The sequence below is a fragment of the Pezoporus flaviventris genome, unplaced genomic scaffold (genome assembly GCF_033815535.1).
Source record: "Pezoporus flaviventris isolate CSIRO_AGI_PZ_B2104156 unplaced genomic scaffold, CSIRO_AGI_Pfla_v1 ptg000148l, whole genome shotgun sequence".
Lineage (NCBI taxonomy): Eukaryota > Metazoa > Chordata > Aves > Psittaciformes > Psittacidae > Pezoporus > Pezoporus flaviventris.
The window spans coordinates 677,765-704,801 of NW_026892696.1; the positions used below are offsets into that span (position 1 = coordinate 677,765).

At 45.6% G+C, this 27,037-nt stretch overlaps 1 protein-coding gene across 3 annotated transcripts in view; it reads right to left on the reverse strand.

Moving 5' to 3' along the window:
* The window catches only part of CAPZB (capping actin protein of muscle Z-line subunit beta), a 72,511-nt gene that overhangs the window by 10,506 nt on the left and 34,968 nt on the right, over positions 1-27,037 (reverse strand). For all 3 annotated transcript variants that reach the window (XM_061479440.1, XM_061479437.1, XM_061479439.1), the window contains 4 exons: positions 21,839-21,960; positions 14,746-14,859; positions 2,232-2,373; positions 1,605-1,721 (listed from right to left, as the gene is read on the reverse strand). In XM_061479440.1, coding sequence (XP_061335424.1) covers positions 1,605-1,721; positions 2,232-2,373; positions 14,746-14,859; positions 21,839-21,960 — 495 coding nt within the window. The remainder of the gene's footprint in view (positions 1-1,604; positions 1,722-2,231; positions 2,374-14,745; positions 14,860-21,838; positions 21,961-27,037) is intronic.

Genomic DNA, 27,037 nt, shown 5'->3' on the forward strand with positions numbered 1-27,037 from the left:
GCTCCACTCTGAAAGTCAAGTTTCCATTGTTTGTGTAGAAGCAGTGCATCATTACCCCAGTGGCTTTTTTATGGATACTTCCATTGGAAGCAGGCCCCTGCTTTAATGCATCACATATGAATGAAATGCTCTGCTGTTCAAATGATGACAGAAGCATGAATCTCCCTGCTGAAGCTTAGAGAGCGAAAGTCAAACTAAACAAGGCCTAAAGCAGTTCAGGCCAAGGTGTACTGAGGACACCCATTCTCAACAGGCTCTTGTTTTCCTTGGCACAGCTCTCGTGCACCGTAAGGCCATGGCCAGAGTCAAGCCCTTGGCCTCCACTTCACAGCTATGATTTCAAGCATTAGGGAGGCCTGCGATTAAGTATTTGTCCGGGTCACCATAACTCGGGTGTAACTACTGCAAAGCTTTGCAATGCTCCAAACCACCTCCACACGCCTCATCCCTGCCTGCTTTTCCATCAGCTTCTTCTGGAAATCAACCACGTGGAAAGAAACATCCCGCAGGTCTAGGGCAAGCTGCTGCAGCTGCAATACTAACACAATCCTGGTTCCTCTCTGCAATCACAGAGCCTTCTTTCCTCCTCGTGCCTCAAACCTGTACATGAACATGAGGTGTTTAACAGAGTCTTCATTGTCCTTTGTATCGAGAGCAACAGCCTGCCCTGGGAAGTCTCATAAAGGAGTTTTAGCTACTGCCAATCTCTCCAGTCACTCATGACCATACAATATGCCTTCTGTCCTCCACAGTTTATTACCCTGCTCGAGCCACTGATTTCCACAGCCCACATCTTAAGCAGCCACACTTCATCAGCAGCATGAGGCAGGGAGATGGCCTCCTCTGGCAGGTGGCTGGGGCAGAAGCACCCTCACCCAGGGAAGTCAAGCCCAGCAGATCCTGCCTGCCAGAGCCTGAGACAGCAGCACTGCCTCAACAGTCACCAGCCTGGCACCTTCCCTGCCAAAAGCAGAGCTCTCAAGAGGAAGCTGAAGTAACACTGCCACAAACCCCAGATGTTTAGAAGAGATTCTTTTCTTCCTCTTCAAGAGATTTTATAAATCAGAGTCTTCGTACTGCAGGAAGAAAATACTGATGAAGGATACTAAAAAATAACTGATGTCTTGAAGAGCAGAAGAATCCTACAGTCAATGCAAAAATAGAGGCTTGTTGAAGGCTTTTCAAAGAGAGATGTAACAGAAAAGGTCATCTTGGATTTTTATAATCCTATTGGAATCTTCCAGTGAGAAAGTGGGCAAATCTTACAAATAAAACTATCTGAGTAATGCATATCAAAGTATAAAACCATGGGAATACCAAAGGACAAATGAAGACTTAAAAGCAAGTTCAAACTCCTACTGAATGTTCTCTATGTTTAATTGAAAGCTATACTGCCACCAAAGCAAAGTTCAAGGGGCTTCCCTGTAATCACACACTTACGTATTCACTGTTTCACGGGGCTGCACACACAGCAGGAGAAGAGATCTTTATACAACACCTCACAAAAGCAACCTTCTGGGCCTCACTGGGGCTACTGGGGACATAAAGAAGGAAAGGCATGCCTGGGGGCTGCAGCATCCTCTCATGCCAATATAGAGGCGTACCTGTCTGGTGAGGCTCCCTCCAAGGTTCATAGTACCAGAACCAGTTTTATTAGTCTGCAGCCACAGCATCACTGTGGAGGTCAGCTTGTAATGAGCAGTACGACCGCTGGATTTCTCCTGGATAACAAAAGGGATAGAGACAAAAGGTTAAAATCCCTCCCCAGCCTAGCTGGTGGCTGGCCCTGCAGACCCCACAAGCACTAGGACGGGTATGCGTAACCTCACTCACACAGCACAGCCTGTTTCCTAGAAAGAAGTGTGCACATTCCCCTAATTTTCCAAGGCAAATCTAGTTGGAGCAATCTCACCTCCCATTACCTTGGCTTTATTACCTCATTAGTGATATTTATCTGTAGGCCTTTATGTTAAAAAAAATATCTATAATCTCAGGCTCACATGCACAGAAAGTGACATACTTCCAATTCTTCTGGGATTCTTTTTGATTACAGCCCTGACTTATCTCTATCCAAATTGCTCCAGGGAATATCCAGAAATTAACAGGGGAAAGCAGCCACAGCCCCTCAGACAATATTGCATTGTTCAGCAGAACACCTGTGCTCTTCGACAGGCTGGAATTAACTGGTGTTTGTTTGCACTTGGGTGTATCAGCTACCCCAGAGGCTGTACCTGAACCTCCACCACGTGGATGGAATCCCAGCATCCCTTTATCTTCTTTGATCCATCTCCAGCTTTCTTAATGAGGATCACCCCGGCAAAGCCATGATCCAGATCCCAGAGGTAGACAGAGGAGACTCCACCTTCAAAATACCTGCGGGATGCAATGCAATATGCACGTTAAAAGTAAGCAGGATCCCAGCCAGAGTCAGATATCAATAATAGTCTTAAATAAGCAGAATCTCTATATCCTAGGAAAGAGTTTTCCTGCTTTTACGGCAGCACCCTCTCAGCAGTTACACACCTGCAAACACCGCAGCTGGAGTCCTTTCACAATACAGAGCCTTGCCTTACAAACTCCTGGACGTTTCTCTGAAGGAGGATAAAAGCCTGCTGAGGACCAGAGCTAGTTACAGATTCCTCCAGTACTTGAGCAAACAGCTCCTCTGATTCCAATTAACTACAGCAGCCGGCAAAAGCACGACTACAAAGTAGGCCGAGAGTAAGGCTTTATTTTACAGGTCGGGCCTTCCTCCCCCCTATTTTCTCTCTCTGTTGGGAAAGCCTGGAAGTTCTTTACAACCAAGTCTGCTAATTGAGACAAAAGGGAGCAAGCAGCTTTGTGCTGCTGCCACACAGCTTTGCGTGAAGCCGAGTTATTGATTTATTGCAAATAGAGCTGAACTGAACCCAAGGTTCTTCGAAACGAAGGGATGCTGTGGAGGTTTCGGTGTTATTCCAGCTTTGGATACAACAGAAAAGAAGCTGGACTCCCTAAAGCTCAGGTTTCTGTTAACAAAAAGCACACTCAGAAAACTAGCAATGCCATGACCTCTGCAGAGCCTCACTTCTCCTTTGTAACAGTGGTGCGAGGCGTCCCATGTGCCAGACGGAAGATGCACTCTGAAACAACAGTAAACGACCCAACACCATAGGGAGAAAGATGCACAAGAAGCACCATCTCCTGCGAAGGGGCAAGGGAAGGAGGAGAGGTAACTTCAGCTGAGCCAGCAGATGAGTGATGCAAGGTTTCAGCAGTCAGACATTTCTGTTCTGAGCACTTGCTGCTGTTCTCTATGTAAGGCTCACGGGACACCTGAGAATTCATGGTCTGGAGGACAACAAAAGCTCACCATGCAAAGACACGAGGAGCTGCTATGACTGACAGTCACACAGATTAAACCACTCTATGTTCCTGCATCTTACTCATGAGCAAGATGATCCCATAGACCTGCAAGTGACTGCATGTTTCTCCTCTTCTACAAGAAAGAGGTGTATCACTCACTGTCAATGTGAAGAACTTGCTGAACTCTCCCACCTGCACACTCCCCTCCTTTCCGGCCACAAGCCTCATGGTTGTAAGTGGCACTTAAGATGTGATTTACTGTGCAGTTTGGACTTCATGAAGTGCTGTGGACTCAAGAACACTAACCCATCCTTTCTACAAGTCAGGAGAAAAGATATTGGGAAGTTGATGTGAACACCACAGGAAACTTCCAGTGCGTTCTCTGCACAGAGAAAATGACCAAAAGAGCCCCAATTCTTTTTAAGTGCGTGCATCCAAGCCTGTATCAAACCCAATGCTGATGCCAGGAGGGGTATATGACTTCATAGCAACTCACTACATCATTTTTAATAGGTGACTACTGCTACTCATCACCGGGCTTAACCTGAGCATTTAAGTAGCCAGCACACACTGTCCTATGACATTTGTCAAGTCACTGATTATATACCGTTAAGAAAAGAAACCCCTTTGCTCCACAAGCATGCTAAAGCCAGACTTCCAGTAGGCAATTTAAACCTAACAATCCACGAAACACCCTTTTTATATCCCCAGGGGAGTTCACAGATGGGTTTTGGTTAATGCAGTTAATGGGAATTTCAGTCCTGCAGCAAACCTCAGCTCCAATCGAAGTGACCTTTCCTTTGCCAGAAGGGCAGTGTGAATCGAAGGGCAGAGACCTGAAGCTCTTTGTCCATTTCTAGACCAAGTTTGCTTAAGAAAATATTCTACTGCCGTGAATCCACTCAAAATGACCTGTCAGGCACTGAGAACGGGACTGTGAGCACAGTTTCCCCATTAGCCACTTTATGAGCTTGCTGTGAGCATGAAACGTTCATTAAGAGAGGGACCAAAACAAGGCTTTTGGAAATTTCTTCTTACCTACTGTACTTTGATCCTAATGACATGAAACAGGGGAAAAAATCATTTTTATGTGCTTCACCTTTATGAGATTTTACATAAAGGCTTTTGTGGGTATTTTAAGAATGTGCTAAAATGTTGTCTGAAACCACATAAAACCAGCTGAGGAACCTCCCGCCAGAACTAACAGCGCACACATGGAAACGCTTTAACTTGCCTTTGTGTATTTAATGAATCAAATATAGTATTAATATTGTTTTAAATACCAACATGCTATTTCAATAAAGTTGCTTTGCCACGGCCACATCCAGGATCCTGAGACTCCGACAAAACAGTGCCAGTGATTGAAGCAGTATGAATCCAAGGCACACTGGGGCACGGACTGGCCAAAGCCTCCTCTGGGCTTCAGCATTATAATGTCACTCCTCCTTCCTGGGGAGAAAATACATGTCACTGAGCTCTCTTCACCTTTCCTCACACTAAAACGCACTGTAGTGGGTTTAAGATGATCCAAGCCCAGGAAAGGCATGTTTGGAGAGGGGAACATTCCTTGAAACCTGGTTTTTTTCAGGAAAAATAAAGAAGTGCTACAGGTTAACTGGCTGCTACATAACAGAGAACGGGATGACAGACTGGTAGGAATTTAAGTGTACATTCATGAACCTGGATTTGCTGCAGGAAGGCTGGACTACCTCCAAGGAACCCCTTCAGCACAGATGAAAAAGCAGCACTTAGTAAAACCCAAGCAGGAGAGGTAACCAGCTTGGAAAAGGTTCCTGGAAGGCATCTTCTTCTCTGGTAAAGAACTGGATGGGCAAAGCAGAGCACAGGCTCAAAGTCACATGCAGTGGTTGCAGTAAAACCCTTTGAAGCACTACCTAGCTTCTGGGTTGAACAGAAACTTCACTGATGGCCTGCTCTGGATGCTCCTGCTTGTGGCATGTTCTCCTTCTGCACAATGTAGTCATGGAGTCAAGAAAATCCGAAGGCAATCTGTCTTCTGCCCCCAAGGCTCAGCACAACACAATGAGCAGATGCTTTTGAGACGTACAAAAGATCTGGAGAAGGAGGAATTCGTATTGGGACACCTCAAAAACATCTCCAAAAGATAAACCCCTTTCAAAGGGCGGCAATTCAAAGCAAAGCCATTGCTCCTCTTGTGCCTAAGGACACGGAGCTCTCCAGGATGTACCCTGGGTTTACCTATAGACAAAAGATTGCTATGAAACAATGAGAAAAAGCATAGATAGACTTTTGAGTTGTCATGTCCCTTTGTTAAAGACCAAAGCTCTGCCAAATCAGTCACAGGATGGTTTGGGTTGGAAGGGACCTTAACAGACCAAATGCCGTGTATGTCCTTTCTGAGGGCAAACAGTGTTCTTCCACCTCCAGTAAAACTGCTTCCTATGCAGTTGCCCAGGAAGATGACTACAAGGAATAAGGCCCAACGTAACCATTCATTCTCTTTCCACAGCTGAGAACAGCTTTTCCCTCCGAATCAACTGGAGTCAGAACGGCACGCTCAAACACTGCAGCTCTCTATCCGTTACTCGCCAACCACAGAACTCCTGGAAAAAGCTGTTTTATACAAAAAATGTCACACTTCAACCTGACCTACTTTACAAATGCAAGAATAAAAGAAAATATTTAAGCTAAGAGTGATCCAAAGCTTTATGAAGTGTTTGAAGTTGAAGCGGGTGGAGACCCAGGATGGAAACTTGTTCAAGGAACTCCAGCTGTAGCCATGAAATAGAGAGGCTGTGGCCAGAACAAAGCCATAGCTTCAAGAGGGATGTGACAGGGGAGGAAATCCCCCATCTTCCAGCATATACCTCAAGAAAGGAGGACACATCAATCACTTTGCCTTACCACTAAAGGACATATCAGCAAAGGCCCTTTCCTGATACCTTTCTGCTCCTCACAAGCCTTGCAAGCGAATGCTGGACCCTATACTGAGAAAATGAGTTTCCATCCCAGAGCAGTAAAAACAAGAGCTCTGCCTTTCAATTATACTTCAGAACCAAATCACTCATCCATAAAAGCACATCTGGATTTTCCAGTCAGGAAACTGAGAGCCAGAGACAAAAACCCACCCGGTGGCGCTGGCTTAAGGCTCTCGCAGCACTAAGCCACAAAGCCCTGAAGCCAAAGCACCAGGGCCTGGAAGCTCAGGCTATGCAAACCTTCAAAGCAGCTGCACAGTGTTTCAGACTGGCCCATTTAAAGCAGCAAAATAGATTTGCTTTTTTATTTCCCCTAAAGGTTGCCTCGCTGCTCCTTCCAGCTACAGAAACTGAGCAGGGAAGGAAAGGCAAATGGCTCCACCTATTTAGATCAACAGACTTCCAAGAAACCTGTCATTTAAACAACCTACCCCAAGGAAAACATTGAGCACACAGCTACAAATGTTTTTACAAGTGTGACAATGAGTAAAGTCACAAAGGGAGAAGCTGGTGTCTAAAGGTAACCCCAAAACACTACCTAGCTGAGGCAGCAGCCACTTCAACTGCTATTAAAGCAGATGACTATAATGGCAAGTGACTTGGCACAATTTTTCCCTGAGTCCTTCCTCTGTCATTTCAAACCAGCACATAAATAGCAGCAGAAATATGAAGGAAGTGGCAAGTTTCAGCACTCCCCCCTCCACCAACCCCAAACCATCACTAAGGTATTCATTCCAATCACCTGCAACTCACAGCTCAAGCGAGGGGGGAAAGAACATCTTCAGGACAGCACCAAGAGATCAGAGTTGTCACTAAGGAATTTTGTTGCCTGTCCCCTCCATCCAGCTTTCTAGTAATGAGACTCAGGAGCCTGTTCTTTAATGAAAAGGACAGGTTGGGACCAGGAGCTCCCCAGGATGTAACACTTCTCCCACTGGCATGAGCACAGATGATTTACAGTTCCTCTCCCTCCTCCTCTGGTCCCAGGCGTGCAGCTGTGTAACACTTCCAGCACGTTACCTCAACCCTTCAAATGAGGAAGGTAAAATGTTTGTGTATACAGAGCAGGGCTGTTCCACCACCGTTTATGAACACAGCCTGAAGTATGCTTGTGCACTCTGTACAGGTATTTTACACACATTCTTTCCAGCATACACAGGTGCAGAACTCCCTGGAGCAAACATACCAATCTGGTTAGGTATGTGTAACTTCAATGCCAGTTGTACTTAAAAACACACATCTGGACCGCGGTGGGATGACTCAAACAGCGAAGCAGAGCTGTGAAGTGCAAGAACTCTGCAAGGAAGGAAAACAGTATCCAAACAATGGGATCCTGAAGGTCAAAAACCTCCCAGAACCTCCAATTTTGTGCTTTCTAGGACCTGTCATTATTGAAGAAAATTCTAAATGCATTGCTCACATTTGCCTTACCATCCAATTGCTCTTGGCAGATGGAAACTAATGACCCAATCCCTTTTGAGAAGTCACCTGGAAACAGTTCCATTAACCACCTCATAAGCAGGACAATGGGTCACTTTGTAACATGCCCCAATGTGTTCCTGGTTCATTAACTACCAGGAAGCGCCGAGTGCTTCCCAGTCTTTCACCCGTAGCCATCTGCTGGCCCGACCTGCTCCGCTTCATCCACCAACAGTCTGGCACGGTTTGGACCCTGCCAGTTATAATTCAGCTGTGGGTCGGAGGGGAAAAGGCAGCAGCAGAAGTCCTCTGTATCAGGGATTAAGATGGTCAGAGTCTGTGCAGGCTACAGATTGCACGTGACCTATTTCTTTCTTCATACAGGTATCAGATGCGCTACAAGAAGTTACTCTGTCAGCATTAAAACACTGTATTTGTGAGCACATGAAGTGAATTTCTATGAAGAGCAAGCACAGGCACGCGCTGTTAGAGATAATCACATCATAACAAACTGACACGGGACGACTGAGCCTCGCTCCTCTTTTGCAAGCGTGTAAGTAATTTCTTGCTGGGGATTTCAAACCTTCAGAGAGCGGTGGTTAAGCGGAGCGCTGCATCATCAGTGCTGACCTGCTAATGCTTCCCCTCTCCAGCCTTCACGTTTTATGTAATCACAGAGAACCGTGGGAACCCAAGGGAAAAACTCCTCCTCCTCCAAGCACCTCCGATTCAGAAGATAAGAATGTGGTCTGCATCGAGCTGCTCCAGAACGAAGCACCCACAGAAAGGAAAAAAGCAGAAGAAAAGCAACTAATTGAAGTTTTCAAAGCTTCATTTTCCCCTCTCTTCTTCGAAGCTTATTCTAATCCATGTAATATATATCAGCAAGCTCAATGTTGATTCTGGTTTGAGTTTTGAGCTGCCCACAGGCAAATTAAGGAAGGGACCTCAACCCCGCTCTGTTTACTCTTACATCAAAACAATGTCCCTGGGAAAACATCATGCTTGTGATTTTAAAAGCACAAGAACACTAAAGCAGCATCTTGGCAGTTTAGGTCTGTCTTAGGAGACTTCATCTTGGATTTATCAGCCTAACCCAGAGGCAAGAATCTCACAGATGACATAATCCTGATGTCACACCCTATTGTGCAGAAGCCCAGCCAGCAGTGAGATGGAAAGTCAGGTTTCCTTAGTGCTGGGATGCATAACAAATGCATCTGGATTCAATCTGCAGGGCCCTTGCTGTGAAAAACCACAGGAACCACCATGGCCAAGAGAAAGGCATCACAAAGGGCTAGTAACCATTAATGAGGAACAGTGAGCTAATGGCAATAAAGTCACTTCAAAGCTTTCCATGGGTTTTTAGTTTAGGCAAACTAGGTTTACATCTAAACACAGACTGAATGCTTATAGAAAGAGCTCACAGCTGCCTGATCATTTGAGAGCTGCACTGCAGGCAATTGAAGCTCTCCCTCATGCACACCTAGGGGCACGAGCTCTGGGGCTGTGAAACACTCATCACACCTCTTACATCTGATGCTCTCCTTTTACTAGGTAGAATCCACGCTGTTCCATGCACACAATAAATCAACTGGGTCAAACTGATAAATAGAGCAATTGTCACAAACCCTGCAAAGAAATGCAAGTTAAAGGCTAAGCTCTGTCTCTCACTGGGACTTCACTACTGTACCTGACCAGCAGCCCCTCCAAGCTCCCTAGCAAAAGGCTCCTGAATCCACATGCTCCTAAAGGTAGAGGCATACAGGGAATTTCTGTAGCCTTATGTCCTGCAGCTGAAGGAAGAAAGGTGGTGGAAGTTCAGGTTAGGTGCTGTCTGCACTGCAAAGGGTACTGCAAGTGCTTGGGTGGCAGGGGTGCCACGCTCAGCACTGCTAACACCATTGAGTATCTGAGTGCCAAACTGTTTGCACTGGATTCCAACCCAAAATTCAATCATAAAAGGATTACACACAATGAAGACATTCCAGAGGTCAATCCTCTCCCAGGCTTCCTTCCGCTCCTACCAAATTCCTTACCCACAGCTCTAATATAACAAACTGAAAATGGATCAACAGCAAAACACAGGGAAGCAAAAGTTCAAAAGGCTTCAGCACTCACTGCGGAGGGAACTCAAACCCCTCATCAACGACAACATTTTAAGGAGCAAAGTTATTAAGATGTTATTATCTTTCTTTTCTCTTTAATAAGGTTGTTAAAACTCAAAAGCACCAATAAATCCTCCTTAACCCAAGAAACAAAGTAAGGAAGAGCTTTCTAAATGTGTGCCTGCTCCCTAAAGCAGTCCAAAGTTGCCAAAACTCATCTTGTTTGTAGGAATACTGCGATGAGCAGCATCCTTCCCCAGGGAGGTCTATTTAATCACTTCAGGAATGATTTCTTCCAGACAACAAAGGGCGATTCCATTACTTCATTAAAGCACTGATTATCTGCAACCCAAAACAAGAGTCCCAAATAGATAGATTTACCCAGCTGCCCTGTTCCTCATTATGCTTTGATTTCAATCCATCGCACACACACGGCAAGCAAAGGGCAATAAATTACAACCATGTGTTTGAAGGAATTATCTTCACCATATTGGATGTGGAGAAGCAAGGCTCTAAGTGAAGGGTGTAAGATCCTAGATTTCCATCTGGCAATAATAACCTCCTGAACAGAAACAGAGCAGGGCATTAGCTTCAGGCAGTGTGTGAGTTAAAGCTGGCAGCAGGAGATCAAAATGAAGCAGTTGGCTTGGGGGAAAGTGACATCCATTTTGGCAAAGAGATGCCCAAGAAATATGGCTGTTGTTTAACAGCTATAACAGAGGGAAGGAAAACTTAGGATGATTCCTCTTCAACCCAAAGAGACATGAATGTGCCTCTAGAAATAAAAGGTGGGCAAGTCTAAAGACACTTAAATGTAGTTGGCACTAAACCAGGCACTTACAGGGAACAACTCGGCTCTGGTTAAGAGGTGCTGAACATTCAGCACAGTTGTTCTTCCCAAGCTTCCGTGGTTTGAAACAACCCTGTACGATATTACTTGTTTGCCCACTGTAGTCACACACTGCTGCAGGCCAAGAAGCTTTTGGGGGGAAAACTAAGATTTAAGAGCAAATGTGACCAATCTGTGCGAAACAATCCATTAGCAAATGCATAACAGGCTGTTTCCCTCCAAACACCCACACCAGCAGGTGCCAACCCCTTGGGAAATGGCAACTAAGTGCAATGACTCACTAGATGTAGGTGGATGCTCACCACACCTGATTAAAGCAGAACTCTAGCAAGGAATGGTATGTGGGCCAAATGGGACTGCCACAAGGAAAAAATGAAACTATCTGAAGTCTTGGGAGATCCTGAGATGAACTTTGGGTGGTCTTACCCCTTAGTGTGTGTAAAGGTAAAGCAGGAGATCAGACAGAGGAAGCTTGGACCACATGCTGAGAGCAGAGTTGGAGTAGCACACATTCTCCATAGCACTTATTTTTCTGGAGAAAGCAAGTATCTTCCCCCTGGAATGACCCATGTCAGATGTATTTTAAAGCTGAGAAGTGAAGCAAGCATAGCGCAGAGCAAGGGACACCTCAGACAAGGTATTAAGACACACAACATCCTTCTGCAAAGGGCAGTCTGTCCTGGCTAGACTGCAACAGCACAAATCCAGCAGCTTAGCCCAGTGAGGTTGGAAACAGAGCCACAAACTGCTTAGGAAATCACAGCTAAAATCTTCCTTCTAGGAATACAATGTCGAACAGCCCAGGAAATCCAAGCACACAGGGCCTGGTGTTCCCTGTAAACGACTGCCTACAGATTGGTTTTGTATTAACTGTTACCTCTCTCCCATAAAACACAGCAGAGCTGTGGTTAGAGGTGCCCCTCAAAAGCATTCTCTACCCTGTAGAGAGGGGCAGAACAGCCTCTTAAGAAACTGCTGTATGAGAAGCTGATGTATGAGACCTGAGGATTGTCTCTCAGCATCATTTTCATCATCTTAATCTCCAACGCAAGCTCAAAGTCAAACAGTGCAACAGGCACAGCACTTGAACTCACAGTTTCTAAGAAGAACTTTGTGATGTGGAGCATTCAGCAGCTTGGTGTCACCTATGAGCAGTCTGTTTGGACAGAACCCCATCAGAGTGAACAGACACCATTAAGGTCAATGGAAGAAAGGTTTTTCACACACTGGCTACAAAATGAACACTGTTACTGGAAGGTGGCTCTGTTATAAAACTTCTCATGCAACAGAAACCATCATTTCCACAGAATACACAGTACTGCCAGCATGCTACTTGCTGCTTTGCTTAATACATCAATGCTTTTAAATGAGCCTGAAATACTTCACAAAGCTGGAAAACCTCTGCTGTCATTGGCTCTGGAATCTGAAATGACACTGGTAACTCTGTCCTGGAACTGACACATCGTGCACTCCTTTTCCCATGCCACAAGCTGCCAAAGCAGGAGATCAGTGACACCTTTAATCACAGAACCCCAGCCTGGTTTGTGTTGGAAGGGACCTAAAAGCTCATCCAGCTCTAACCCCTGCAGAGACCCCTTCCACTAGAGCAGCTTGCTCCAAGCCCCTGTGTCCAACCTGGCCTTGAACACTGCCAGGGATGGGGCAGCCACAGCTTCTCTGGGCACCCTGTGCCAGCGCCTCAGCACCCTCACAGGGAAGAGCTTCTACCTCAGCCCTACTTCTGCCTTTACAGATACAGTCTTAGTTTCCAGCTCTATCAGACCATGGAAATTACACCCTGCGTTACTGCAGTTGCCCTCTTGCTCCCACTACAACCTTCCCCACACTTCAGACCCTCAGATGGCTCCAGCATATGTTATGTGGGTAACTGTTAACACTAATTCCCAACCCGCAACACTGGCACGAGCAGCAAGCAGCAGTGAGGAAAGCTGTGACCCCAACCTCATCCCCCCTCCAATCTCCAAGTAAAAATTAAGCTTCTGCTGTCAACATACAAACTCCAATTGGCTCATTAAGGAAACTAGAGTCCAAGTAGTAGAACAAAAGCATGTTTCTATCCAAATCTCTGTTGTACGTAAGTACAAATCACTTCCAATTTCAAGCACGAGGAACCCTTCCAATGGCCAGGTTAAGTTTCTTTAGCTTTGCAAATACTTTCCAAAGAATGCCCCAATTTTCGCACCGCTCAGCACAACGTCAGGCACCCTTCTCCTGGTTTTCTGACACATTTTTGAGATCAGAACATGCCCCAAAGCGCAGGGTGCTGACAGATGTGCTTATCTCGTCTGAGCACACCGCGAGCCACAGGGTCTCCGTCATTTCTGGCTGATGACACCAGAATGAAGTCTTTGTGAGCATCACTCCCTGTAACAATGTATTGCCTATAAAGCCTGGACTGGCCAAATGAAAGATGAAATTGGATCTAATCTTGCTTTTTACTTCCATACAATATATTGAGACTACTTGTACCATGTGCTGAACAGGTTCACCTAAACCTGAGAGCAGCTTGCACCACGCTTTCCCTCCAGCAACTGAACCTTCCTAAAGGAGTTATTGTATCCAGCCATGACTTCACACTCGTCTGATCAGAGAGGGGTTTAGAAAGACAACCTTGGTTCCATAAACATCCTCAGTTTCACCTTAGTGTATTTAAGAACCTGTTGGTCTTGGTCTGTTCTGCATCTGGGGAGTAACTGCAAACCTCTCCGCTGCACATACAAAACTCCTTTCTTCTAGTAAGTTCAGATACCAGAAACAACTGTTACTGGCAAGAGGAGTTGGGTATCTGTGAAAATAATGGATGAGAAGAAGCACAGATTGGATACTGTACCAAAAGTGTGAAGATTACACATTTGGACAGGCTACATTCACCTCAAGCCACATCCTAAAATGAGCAGAAACTCTAGCAAGAAAAGTACCTGCCAACCCGCTTCTGTTAGCACTGTTAACAGCACAGTGACACATGACGAGCAACAGCTAAGGATGTGGTTTATGTCCAGTTTTGGGCAACATGAAGCAGCAGTGGAGTTTCTTCACCTTTTTCATGCTCATTAGGCATCTCCAGTAAGAGAGCAGCCCGTCACTGGATAAAGCAGTAAGTTCATTTTGCTTTGCAACTCACGCTTGCTTTTCAGATTCGCTGTTACTATTTCCATTCCATCGCTGCCCAGGAGACCACAACCTGTAAAGATGACAGCTGATGGCATCACCAGCACTGCTCAGATGGGACTGCAGGTGCACGACCAGCATGCTCCCACCTTTTGGAAAAGTTGTTCAACTGGAAAGTCATCACAGAATCCCAGCCTGGTTTGGGTTGGAAAGGATCAGCTCATCCAGTTCCAACCCCCTGCCACGGGCAGGGACACCTTCCACTAGAGCAGCTTGCTCCAAGCCCCATCCAACCCGGCTGGGATGGGGAATTCACAACTTCTCTGGGCAAGTCAGCCAGCTTCCTACTGCTACTTAAAAAACACACTGCCTAATGTACATTTATCTTACACTCTATTAATTCCTTTGCTTCACGCCTCTTTAACAAGGCAGGGCCTAAAACAAGCATCGGAGGATGCCCCTGCAACACTACATGACTCCCCATCAACTGCTGCGTTTCAGTTTGCTAGCTCCTGTCATTTCACTGAAGATGTGAAAGTTGCTGCAGTATATATAGATATTTTGAGAGAGTACAGTCTTGAGGGAATGGAAAAAGCAGATGGTTTAAGACTGAACTGAGTCAAGATCACAGAGAACACAGGTCCTTTCAGGGCAAAGACACCATCAATATCTTAAAGGGGGGAGGGAGGCAGGAAAGCACCTGAGGAACTGCCTTTGGCATCAGCTGACAAATTTGATCATGTTTCCTATCATGGAATCACAGTGGATACACTTCCCAGCAGCAGCTCAGTGGCTGCCTACCCTCCTCCCTCTGCTGCCCCTGGTGTGCCACTCTCAGAGGCAGCCAGTGGCCACCATCTGGACCCACTGTGTGTCCCGCCTGCCTGCTGAAGGAAACAAAGAAAGCAGAGGGCTCTGTAGGGTAGAACTGACATACAAGTCTCTGTACTGGTCAAAGGCATTGTTGGCTTCCACCTCCAGCTTGCGCAGGCGAGCAGATGGCATGGCACCGTCTTCCAGGGGAGGATCGTATTTGTTACTCCATGGTGATCTGCCAAAGAGACAAGGGAAACAGAGGGTTAAAAAAGCAAGACAAGCCCTGAAAGGTTGGAGATTGGTGGCTCTGAGCTGAGCCACAGATGCTGACTTCCCAAAAATACCACACGGCACCAAGAGCAATCCATCTGTGAGAATTCCACCCTCAAACGCCACCCCAACACTGAGGGCAAGGGAACACCAACTCCCCACAGCTCACAGTGCACCTGGGGAACGCTCCCCCCCCACTTCAGGTTTTTACTATATAAATAATCATGTTCAGGTTTCAATCTGTTCCTTCTTAAATAGGCAAAACCCAGGCCTCAGATGTGGCACATTAAATACTCTCATGCAAATACAAATAGGTTGTGCAGTTTCCTTGGGATCTGACATTATGAGAGCTGAACACTGCTGCCTCCAAACTCTCTTCCAGTCTCTCCCTCTGAAATGAACTCTCTTTTTAGTCCAACATTAGGGAAACGCTTGAGCAGTTGGAAGGATTTAACAGGCTCTGTAAGGCTGCAGGTTTTACTATGGTTGCTGCAGGTGTGGAAGAGATTTCTGTGCTCTTAATGAAAGATTTGGTATTAAAAGATTAATGGAAGCCTTTTGCCCATCTGCTTGAGACTTTTATAATTCCCATTCTGTAAACCAGCATTCTCCCTTTCATTTCCCCTTGGAATAACCAACCTACATATATCACTGCTGGTTTCAAGAAGGGTGCCTCTACCCTTTACCTACTCATTTTTCACAACACTCCAGCCTACCAGCACCAGGTCTTAATGCAGTCCATACGTCAAGGCTTTCTCCTCAGTAGCCATTTGTTACTCATTTCACAGAAAGGCATCTAGTTCTGACATCTGTTTAATGCAAAGCATAAAGTAAAGGCCCTGCTTTGCCCTGGCTTTGTGCTTCCAGAGCCCTTCCCTCCTCCCCACCACGTCTGACTCAAAAGGTGAGACAGCAGGAAAAGCTAAATCATTGTGTCACATCTACCCCCAGCACCGGTTTTCACCTGGTGGTTCTCATTTTGAAACAGTTGCTTCCAACCTGGTTGCTCTGGAGAAGAGTGGACAGCTACAGCAGTGCTCCTCACCCAGCAACTCCAAAACCTGGAAGGGATCCACACTAATGCACTGCTGGTGCTACCTGTTGGATTCCAAATGGCACAGCTACACCCACGAGGCAGTACACACAAATCCAACTGACACCATGGCATCCTAGAATGCCAGGTTGGAAGGGACCTCAAGGTCTAGTCCAACCTTTCTAGGCAAAGCCAGGCCTAGACCAGAGACAGGCTGAGAACATTGGGGCTGGAGAAGAGAAGCTGCGTGGAGACCTCAGAGCAGCTTCCAGTGTCTGAGGGGGCTGCAAGGATGCTGGAGAGGGACTCTTCATCGGTGACTGCAGGGATAGGACAAGGGGTGATGGGTTCAAACTGAAACAGGGGAAGTTCAGGCTGGATACAAGGAGGAAGCTTTTCCCTGTGAGGGTGCTGAGGCGCTGGCACAGGGTGCCCGGAGAAGCTGTGGCTGCCCCATCCCTGGCAGTGTTCAAGGCCAGGTTGGACACAGGGGCTTGGAGCAAGCTGCTCTAGTGGAAGGGGTCCCTGCCCGTGGCAGGGGCTGGAGCTGGATGGGCTTTAAGGGCCCTTCCAACCCAAACCAGGCTGGGATGCTATGTCCCAGCACCCTGCCCAGCCAAATCTTAACTAGTGTCCGATGTTGGAGAGTCACCACTTCAGGCAGACAGAGCACTGACTTTGCTATCAAGAAGTCTGCAAAAGCAAAGCCATAGTTTGGATACCAGGCAATGCAGGAGTGTACTGCTGCCTCACCAGCACCATTCATGAGGATGCACTTGCTTTTTCTTTCTCTACATTAAAACACTGATTCAAAAACCCCTGTTTTCTGTGAATTCAGCATGCGATGCTTCTCCTTCATGTAAGAGGAAACCAGTGAGCACAGCACTCATGAAGAAGCCATGATATCAAGATACTTTCATTGTAAACATCAGTTCTCTTCCACAGGGTGCAGAAATGGCACTCAAAGGGCAGCACAGTAACACAGATCTGTCTAACCAGCAGACTGGGGCATTTTCAACCCATTCTGGTTGAGGCCAGCAGCTGCTTCACCTAAGAAACCACCCCAAACCCAACAAAACCTCCTCATAACAGAACCCTGTGCTTTTTTCTCTTCTGGTGGAAGAGTACTTGAAACATGTCAAAGCTTACACTGAGGTTATTTGAAGAAAGGCAGATGGACAAGCACTTAAATTTCAAAAGTCAGACCTCTAATTTCCCTAAAAGAGAATGGTTTTTGTTTCAGCTAACAGGTTTCAGTGGTGCTGGCACCAAATTCCACATAAGGATTCCATTTAATAGAGTGATCAAACACACTCAGAGTGGAAATGTATGGACAAAGTCAGGGACCTTGAAGTCTTACATTAAACCAGAAAAGCTCTGCCTTCACAATGTGGATTCCAAGGCTGTTTTGATGTCCTCCACAAACCTCTGTTACTACAGGAGCACTCACAGAAGTGCCTGCAAGACTACACGCAGGAGAAGCTGCTCCCTCGAGTAGCAGTGCTGCAGTTGGAAGAAACGGGAAATTATCTATCCATGAAGATCCAAGGGAAGCTCCAAAAATCGACCTTCTGGTCTGATCCATGCCTGCCATGGAGAAAAGCAAGTCCAAATGTGGGGAAGGAGTAAACTGTGATGGGCTGAGCATGAGGATATTCATATCTGCGTATGCTGCCCGATGAGACTTGTGGAGTTATCACCTGAATGGCCAACATCCCACAGCAGCTTTTATCAAAGCCAATTCCCAGCAGGAAGGATCTTCAATCTTTAGCAGGTAATTGCTTTGTGGAACAAATGAAGCAGCAAATGCCCCATCCCTGGCAGTGTTCAAGGCCAGGTTGGACCGCGTGGTATAGTGTGAAGTGTCTCTGCCCATGGCAAGGGGGTGGAACTGGATGATCTTAAGGTCCTTTCCAAACCTGAAGACTGAGATCATAAATATACTGAAGCTTAAAAAGAATCAAAGAGAAAAGAATACCATTTATTAATGTTTTCATTCATTAATTGTAAAACCACTTTAAAAGAACACCTATAAAACTTGGTTCCCAGTAGGAAACCTGACTATCGAGCTCCACCTTTCCTGCTCAAGCAGCACGAGGCTCACTTGTCTGCAGAAGGCTTTGAAATCCTTGGGTTAGTATTAAAAGAAATGCAATTAACAACCCCTCCAATAAGAGGAAAGCCAGTGTTTGGTTTGAAGTGGGCAGTAATTGGGGCTGCAGCACGCTGCAGGTAGGGAATAGCGTTCCTTGAGACTTCTAATTGCCCGTGTGGTTCTGAGAAATCTTGGAAATATCAAAAGCTTTTAAAAGCAGAGCTCCAAGATTTGGGCCTAATTGATTAAATTAGTGTAAGAGGCACTTCCCAGTAACAACTTCAGGTTTTATGAGGTATGAATAACAGTGTCTGAACACAGGCACAGAATGGGATTAACACACGCACATGTGAGCCTTGCCTGGCTTTCAAAGGCTTTTGCTTTGTGCTGAAGGAAAGAATTTACTTCACAAAACAGAGCTGAGACCAATCAATTCCAGCAGGGAGAATCACTTCAATCCAGAACACTTGAATCCAAAGCCTTAAAGAATAGCATTCATTAATGCCAGCGATTAATATATTATGCCTATTCTAGAAGAACAAATGGAATAGTTTTTCTGAAACCCCATTACTTAATAAGGCCTGAAAATGTCAATGTGATTTAACCCCCCCTGAGTCCTCCTGCTTTCTTGTAACTCTTTAAATATCTTCTTAGAAAGAGACTGAGCAAATCTCAGTCGAGCATGAAACTAACCTTAAAGACAGGGCTTCCACATACACTCATTCAACACGGAGGGGCAGGGGGGCAGCAAGTGTTAGTAGTTACTGCAGCGTGTCACAGCACTGTTTAACAAGTACCCATTCAAGATTCCTGTGCCTCTGGTGCTAGATGTCAACAGCCTACACAGGATACAAGGGGACTGCAAGAAAAGATCACAACTGCAGGGAGAAAGCATCTCTTGAAAGGCCCAGAAGATAGACAGGATCTAATCCCTTCTTTTGCATCTGCCAGAGAGGATGCAGCTGCAGGAGTACACCCTGTGGAGGGCAGAAGTGATAAAACTATCCTAGCTACTAATTTAGAACTGATTCAATGCACATAGCTGCTACAGTAGAGCTGAGTGGCTTAGGCAGATGAGCTCAATGCACAAATGCTTTTAAAAGGCACCAGGCTGTTTTGTAGAAGGTTGAACACACTTTCAGTGTTAGACTAGAACCCTAAAGAACACAAGCAAACACTTCACCTTAGAGAACTTCTCACTTCTTGACCAAGAAAGAAAACCCCAGATTTACACTCAGCTGCAATGCAGATACACTGTCAAACTCAGCATCCATTATCATTTCCTCCTACTGCTTCTAGGGCAAAATGAATCTCAGCATGATCTCTGCGTACATCGTGTACAGATATGCTTTCAGTTTAGGTACGTACCTTTCCTACAACTCAAAGCAGTTGATACCAATGAATCTAGAATCCTTTGTAAGCTTACCTGCTCCTGCAATGATGGCCTGAGCCAAAGGAAAAATGAATTGTCACAATATTCTCTGGAATTCCACTTTAAAATAGAATTCTTAAAACATTCTGGCCAGATGAACGTAAAACCCTACTGCAAACCTGTACAAAGCAAAGCTGGGTTCTGACTAGATCAGTCCCAATTGTTAGCACAGAGAATGTAAGCTGTTATACCCAAGCTACAAGGAGAGCCACCGATGTAACTCTTATAATCACAACCAGAAGCAGAGGGATGGCTGGGCTGTAACTCAGGGCAGAAGATGAATTGTGGTCATCACTTCAAAGCTTAGTGCCCTTCATTAAGAGAAGAGAGTCAAAAGAAGGTGATGCAATATTCACAGTGTTTCTGCAGTATGAGCATTGTGATTCTTAATTACATATCTGGAACTAGGCCAGGGTCACTAAAGCTGTTAAGAGAAGTCAGGCAGTGCAGAAAACGGGGAAAGGGAGAAGATAACTAAGAGGAGGAAGCGATTATAGCCTCTCAACTGTAATCACCCCAATGGCAAGGTAGAAAATAAACACATTTAAAGAGAGACTCTGTCCAAAGTGGCAGCCAAAATACTGAAAACCCATTGTACCATGCCAGTATTACAGCCCCTTCTACTTCAAAACTCATTTTGTTATAATTACACACAGCTTATATTGGTCAGATATTTTCACTGGGTTTGTCTACAGCTATTTTGGTAGAGAGGGATTCTTCTCCTTTGCTAAACATTAGGGCAAGGATTTTCATCCAGAACTAATGGCACCACATGTCCAAAATCAGACTCAATCCTTTGCAAACAGGAGTGAAAATGCCTTTCCCAGCTGGCAACCCCCCCCCCCCTTTGTATGGGAAGATGACTTTGTTTAAACCGAGTGCTTGCATCACCTCCTTGTTGCTGTATCCATGCCACAGATTTTACAACCTTGCAACAATAGATGGTTTCATTTCATAACAAGGCCATAATTTTCATCTCAAAGCCCTCACAGTCATTTCTTCTAGAGATGTGACTGGTTTTAATTCTCTAAGACGTAACTGTGCTACAGGAAGAGAAGTATGTTAGTCACCCCTTTAGCAACAGAATCATAGAATCATAGAATAGTCTCATCCAGTTCCAACCCCCCTGCCATGGTCAAGGACACCTCACACTAAACCAGGTCACCCAAGGTTCTGTCCAACCTGGTCTTGAACACCGCCAGGGATGGAGCAGCCACAGCTTCCTTAGGCAACCCATTCCAGTGCCTCACCACCCTAAGAGGAAAGAACTTCTTCCTTATATTCAATCTAAACTTCCCCTGTTTCAGTTTTAACCCGCTACCCCTTGTCCTGTCATAACAGTCCCTAATGAAGAGTCCCTCCCCAGCATCCCTATAGCCCCCCTTCAGATACTGGAAGCTGCTCTGAGGTCTCCACACAGCCTTCTCTTCTCCAGGCTGAACAGCCCCAACGTTCTCAGCTTGCCTTCATGCAGGAGGTGCATACTATGTTGCTATCATACTGTGCTGCTATCAAGATGTTCCAGTCCCCTGCTCATCCTTGTGGCCCTCCTCTTGCTCTGGAGACAGACCATGGGACAGTACTGGCCTTGTGTGACAAGGTTTTAGTAGCAGGGGGCTACAGGGGTGACTTCTGTGAGAAGCTGCTTCCCCCATCTTAAACAGAACCAATACCAGCCAGCTCCAAGACAGACCTGCTGCTGGCCAAGGCCAAACCTACCAGCAATGGTGGTAGCACCTCTGAGATACTGTATTTAAGAAGGGGAAAAAGTTGCCACACAAGAGCAACTGAAGCTGGAGAGAGGAGTGAGAGTATGTGAGAGCAACAGCCCTGCAGGCCCCAAGGTCAGAGAAGGAAGGGAGGAGGTGGTCCAGGCAACGGAGCAGTTTCTCTGCAGCCCACAGTGAAGCAGGCTGTCCCCCTCCACAGCCCATGGAGGTCCATGGTGGAGCAAGTCTCTACCTGCAGCCCATGGAGGATCCCACACTGGAGGAAAGTGATGCCCAAAGGAGGCTGTGACCCCATGGGAACCCACGCTGGAGCAGGTTCCTGGCAGGACCTGTGGCCCCATGGAGAGAGAAGCCTGCACTGTGGCAAGTCTGCTGCAGGACCCATGCTGTTTGAAACTGAGGCACTCTACAGTGGTCTGGAGATGATGTTTATGCCCTCTCACGTTCCAAAAACACTAAGATCAACTTTCATAGCCAGTGTCTTTAGTACTAAAGAGAAGAGGATTTGAAACAGTCACAGTTTCATCGCAGAGTTTAAGACCCTTAAATTTCTATTTTTGCTAAAAATAAGAGGGAGAAGGGAATGCAACCCTTAAACACAGCTCTCATTCACAAAGTAAACCAGTTAGCTCTGAGCTTTGGATATGAACTCACCTATATGAGTCTCCATCTCTGTTGTAGTCACACAATAGATAGTCTTTTCCTACCACCTTATCTCGCGCAATCTTCAATGGCTGATCAACGGAGGAGAGGAGATCTTCACAGAGGCTTGGAACCTGTTTGGAGGGGACGGAGGGTAACACATTCAGGTTAAAAGAGATCAGCATCCTGAAGAACAGATTCTGTTCTTCACAGCCCACATCTGCCCCAGAGCCAGAAACCCTTTCAAGTCAGAACTAAAACAAGCTGCACTTTACTCACAACACAGGCTTATACTCCCACCTCCAGTAATTCCAGCTTTCATTACCTAACCACTAGTGTGGTCCAGTACACTTCAGTATATACATCCTCAGTGTTAGCTTCTTGCCAAAGCCAGCCAGTAAAGTGATTGTCAAGGAATGATGAATAAAGGTAAATATTTATAATGGAGGGAAATGAGGGAGCTGCTAATGCAGCATCCACCATCTATCCACCAGAGTGGGCTTTGCACAGGCTCCCACTCTGGGTAGGGTTTGGAATAGTTTCCAGGCAGCTGGCCAAACATTACCACGTTGGCTAATAAAAATCTGTGTGTCTGTGTGTGCACACAGAAAGTCAAACACATCTCCTACACAGGTAGCTTTAATGGCTTCAGATCCCCAGCTGGCCCCTGTGCTTCACATAGAGAAAGACTACAAGATCTGCTCTTAACATGGCAGAGAATCTTTGATGTACTGCAGAGAGATGACACTGTGCAGCCTGAAGGTAGCATGAATGCAAGCACAAATTCCATCCCATGGCCTCTTGTGATCAATATCCATATCAATATCTTATGATCAATATCCATTTCCATTATCAGTATCCATATTCCCATACTGCAGGCTTTGGCCACATGGGTGGTTCCTCCAGGAACTCCATCTCTCTACATATTTCAGGGCACCAAGGGACCATCAACAAATCATTCCTGGAGCTATTACTAAACAATTAGCACATTGTGTGTTTCCCTTGGGAAAAGCATTCCAGATTTCACTGCAAGAGAAAGGGACTCAAGTAAAATGCCCTTTTCCAACAGAAAGCTGGGATTGCAACAGGATATAGGACAACTGGCAAGTTCTTGAATATATTGGTGACAACAGGCTGAAACAGAAGATAAAAGAAATAATGAATGTGGCATCTCTTCCACATTTCATTCTCCATTGTAGAGATGAAAACCTGATGGAGAACGTGAAGACAAAAGGCAATCAAGGGTAAAATGAATCATGAAGTGATGAATTCAGAACTCATAAGAAATGAAAAGGGGAGGGAGGAATAAAGACAATGTGGACATGTACTTTCTTCTTTTCCAGCCAGCTCTTCAGTGAGCTGGTGAGTACATTTTTGAAGGGAAAAAGCCTAGAGGAGAAAAGAAACCAAACAATTTGAGGTGCAGCAGCTCCCAAACCGTAAGCACTAACTACCTGGATGCACTAGATATGACATAAGAGACCCAACCGCCTGAAACAAAACCATTCCCAATCCCAAGGCAGTAACATACAAGGGATACTAGTCAGAGTAAGCAGGCACAAACAGAAACCAACATAACCACAAAAGAACCCAAAAAATCCCACAAAACCAAAGGACAAGTAAGAAATGCAACACCTAAAGTTATCCTGCAGTCACACACAGACGAAAATCAAGAAATGGTTGGTAACTTTACTGACAGTGCTGAAAAGCCCAAACCATTAGTTTGAGGTGTTTTACTTTGGTCTATATACAGCTTAATGTGGCACTGAGTGATAACTGAAAGGCTCTGATTAACAAAGTATTTATATAAAGCTAGATGCTTCTCATAGGGGCTCAGCATCTGATACTCGAGACCTGGTTGAAGCAACGTCAAAACCATTCCACATTCACAGAGTAAATGAAGGTGGGCAGGAAGCAAAAAGCTTTTAGGAAAATCATATTCTGAAGACAGACAACCCAAATACTGCTACAAATCAGCAGTGTCATGGCCCAAGTGAAGTGAGATGATGTATCTGCGGCCACGAGCCCATCTGGTTCCACTTTGGCTCTTCCTTCGCTTCTCCATTAGCTATTAATTTTAGGCTGACTCTTCAGGCAGAGAGCAACTTGACATGACTGCTTCCATTTCAGGTGCATGCAAGGCAGCCCCAAAGCACCTCATCATGAACAGCTTTGCTCCGTGTTGTTCCTAAAAGTGACCAGCATGAATGTATTTCTTCTTCTCAGCTGCTCCCTGGCCAGCTGCCCATCAGCAGAGATAAGTGTCCAGGAACAGCCTCTTTAACCTCAAATGCAGTCAAATGATGTGCATTTAAAATGAATAATGGTGATGAAAACACCATTTGGAGAAAAGTGGCATTTTTCCCAGACTCTGTTTGGGTTCCATTTCTTTGGGAAAAGCCCTACACTACGCATGTGGTAAGGGAGCACGAGCGGTCTTGCTGGACATGTCTTCAAGCTCCCAATATATAGATAGAAAGCACTTTCAAAAGAAGCCCCAAACTCAATCCCCTACATAAAAGCTCCCAATAACCACCTGAATTTTCAACCCTTACAAAATCCAAAGATTAATGTTTAGGTTTAACTTCCTTTTAAAAAAGCACATGGCTGGTATGATGCTTCCATAGCACTTAGTGGCAGAGGACAACCTCTCACTGACCAGAAGGAATTCATATTGGTTTCAAGATGCAATCCTAGAATCCCAGCCTGGTTTGGGCTGAAGGGAGCTTAAAACTCATGCAGTCCCAACCCCTGCTACAGGCAGGGACCCCTTCCACTAGAGCAGCTTGCTCCAAGCCCCTGTGTCCAACCTGCCCTTGAACACTGCCAGGGATGGGGCAGCCACAGCTTCTCTGGGCACCCTGGGCCAGCGCCTCAGCACCCTCACAGGGAAGAGCTTCTGCCTAAGAGCTCATCTCAGTCTCTCCTCGGGCAGGTTAAAGCCATTCCCCTTGGCCTGTCCCTACATCCCTTGTCCCAAGCCCCTCTCCAGCTTTCCTGGAGCCCCTTTAGGCACTGGAGCTGCTCTAAACTCTCCCCTTCAGGAGCCTTCTCTTCTCCAGGCTGACCCAGCCCAGCTCTCTCAGCCTGGCTGCGTAGGAGAAAGATACTCACTAGAGTACAATCCTACATTATACTAATCCATTGCCTCTCTGGTACCGACACTACAGGACTTAAGGCAATATATTCTCCTCTCCTCCTTCAGGATAAAACAGGGAAGAAAACTCACTCACCTACTTTGGATGAACTAGACAATTTCAGCAGTGTCTATAAAATGAACAGAGGTATTCCAGCTGATGGAACTCCTCCTGCAATTCTAATTATCAGAAAACCCCCAAGTGGCACAGTTATCCCAAGAGAACCATTTCTGTATCATTTATTACATCAACTTTCAAGAGCTGCTGTACTTCCTAAGAATGCAGTTACAAGATTCATGTATACTGGATTTCCTTTTGAATTTAGGTCCTTTGCATTGTAGAACATGCAGTGATAAGGTATTTGGCCCAGCCAGGCTATGTCAGCTGCTGCAATGCCAGCACTGAGCAGTTACTTTCCACTACACATATACCTTTCCTTCTGTTCTTCTCCATGTCAAGCACTGACCCTTCCCCAAAGCATTTTGGTCTCTTTAGGGCACATTCAGTTTATATTTAGCAAGAAAACACCCAGAATTGCTGATCCCGGCAAAGACAACTCTGCTCAGGAGACCAACCTATCCTCTGAGTTCCCAATCTCAAACAGCGGATCTGTGCTGTTAACTTTCCTTGTTAGCTTGTTCTGTGTTAACTGAAAAGCCAAAATGATTTTAGGTGCCAAGAGTCATTAGATAGGAAACTTGGGACTTCAATTTAGAAAGGCAAGAATTAACCCACTCCCCCAGCCAAACACTGCAATACCAAAGCAGGGGTTTTGTTAATTCATCACTGCACTGTAAATAAGTGTCACTGAGATGAAAACACTGAAGCAACGAGGAGTGTTTTATAAGCAAAGACTAGGCTCCCTTCTTTATTTTGACACAAGGTTTCCCCACCCCAAGCAGGGGGAGGCCACATGTTGAATACAGGCTTAACCTTGTGTCTTTAGCTAAAGTCCATCATTAGTTTCCTTTGGTCCACAGTGTACTCTGGACTCTAATGCACCCATGTTTCCATAAATAAGCACTCAATCATCTATTATGGTGCTTGTAGGATAGTCAGGGAGCAAGACCACCCTCATTGGGAATTAGAAAAGAAGAAAGCAGAAGGATCTCTGGGGGTCTGGACTGAGTCACGCAGCTGAACAGCAGCATCAGTCAGGAGCACATACCACATAACAGAGCACTGTGGTTGGGGGACATACAATAAATGTGTAGTACGGGGCGGGGGGAAAGATGAATGAAAAGCAAGTTAAGCATAATCCTGCATGTTGAACAAGGATTCTGTTGTCTTGTGCAACAGTATTCTCCAGCAGAGCAAGGCAGGTATGTGGACAGTGTTTTAATTAAGTCAACTGTGCTGCCATCAAGACAAATAATCACTTGTGCCAAAGCTGAAACTGTACACTTCTTGGAGTAGCCAACTAATAATCCTTCCTTCTTCACTCACTATGGCTAAAGGAACTTTATCAACTAAACAACTGATTCTGAATTAGTTTTATATGATTAAACAAGCATCTAAAAGAGTCCAGCAGTGACAAGGTCAGTAATTCAGCTCTTCATGTCTTAAACGCACTCCCCAGCCTTGCTTTGAGCCTGCTGGCTGAATTGCATCAGATTCTGAATCGCATCAGATTCTGAATCACAGAATATGAGGTTGAGGGGACCTCAAGGATCATCTGGTCCAATCCTTCTAGGCAAAGCATGACATAGAGTAGAAGGCCCAGCACCCTGCCCAGCCCAATCTTAGAAGTGTTCAGTGCTGGGGAATCAAATTCTGCACCTTACATACCCAGTGGCTTACTGAGGCACTCAACTAGAGTACATTAAGGCTGTTGTTTTCTCCTACAGCCTTGACTGAAGTGAATCATATTTACAAGTGAAGCAGCAGTGCTGTGTCGCAAGGTTGTGTCCCTGGAAATAGCCTCTTTTTTCCATGTTTATTCAGAGGTCAGCGGGTACAGAGCTCCACAGGAACCTTACACACTGGAAAAATATGCTAAATGCAGCAAAATTAAAGGTGAGAAGATACGTTTTCCTTAAAGACCCAGAAGGAAGATGAAGAGAGCTTCAAGAGC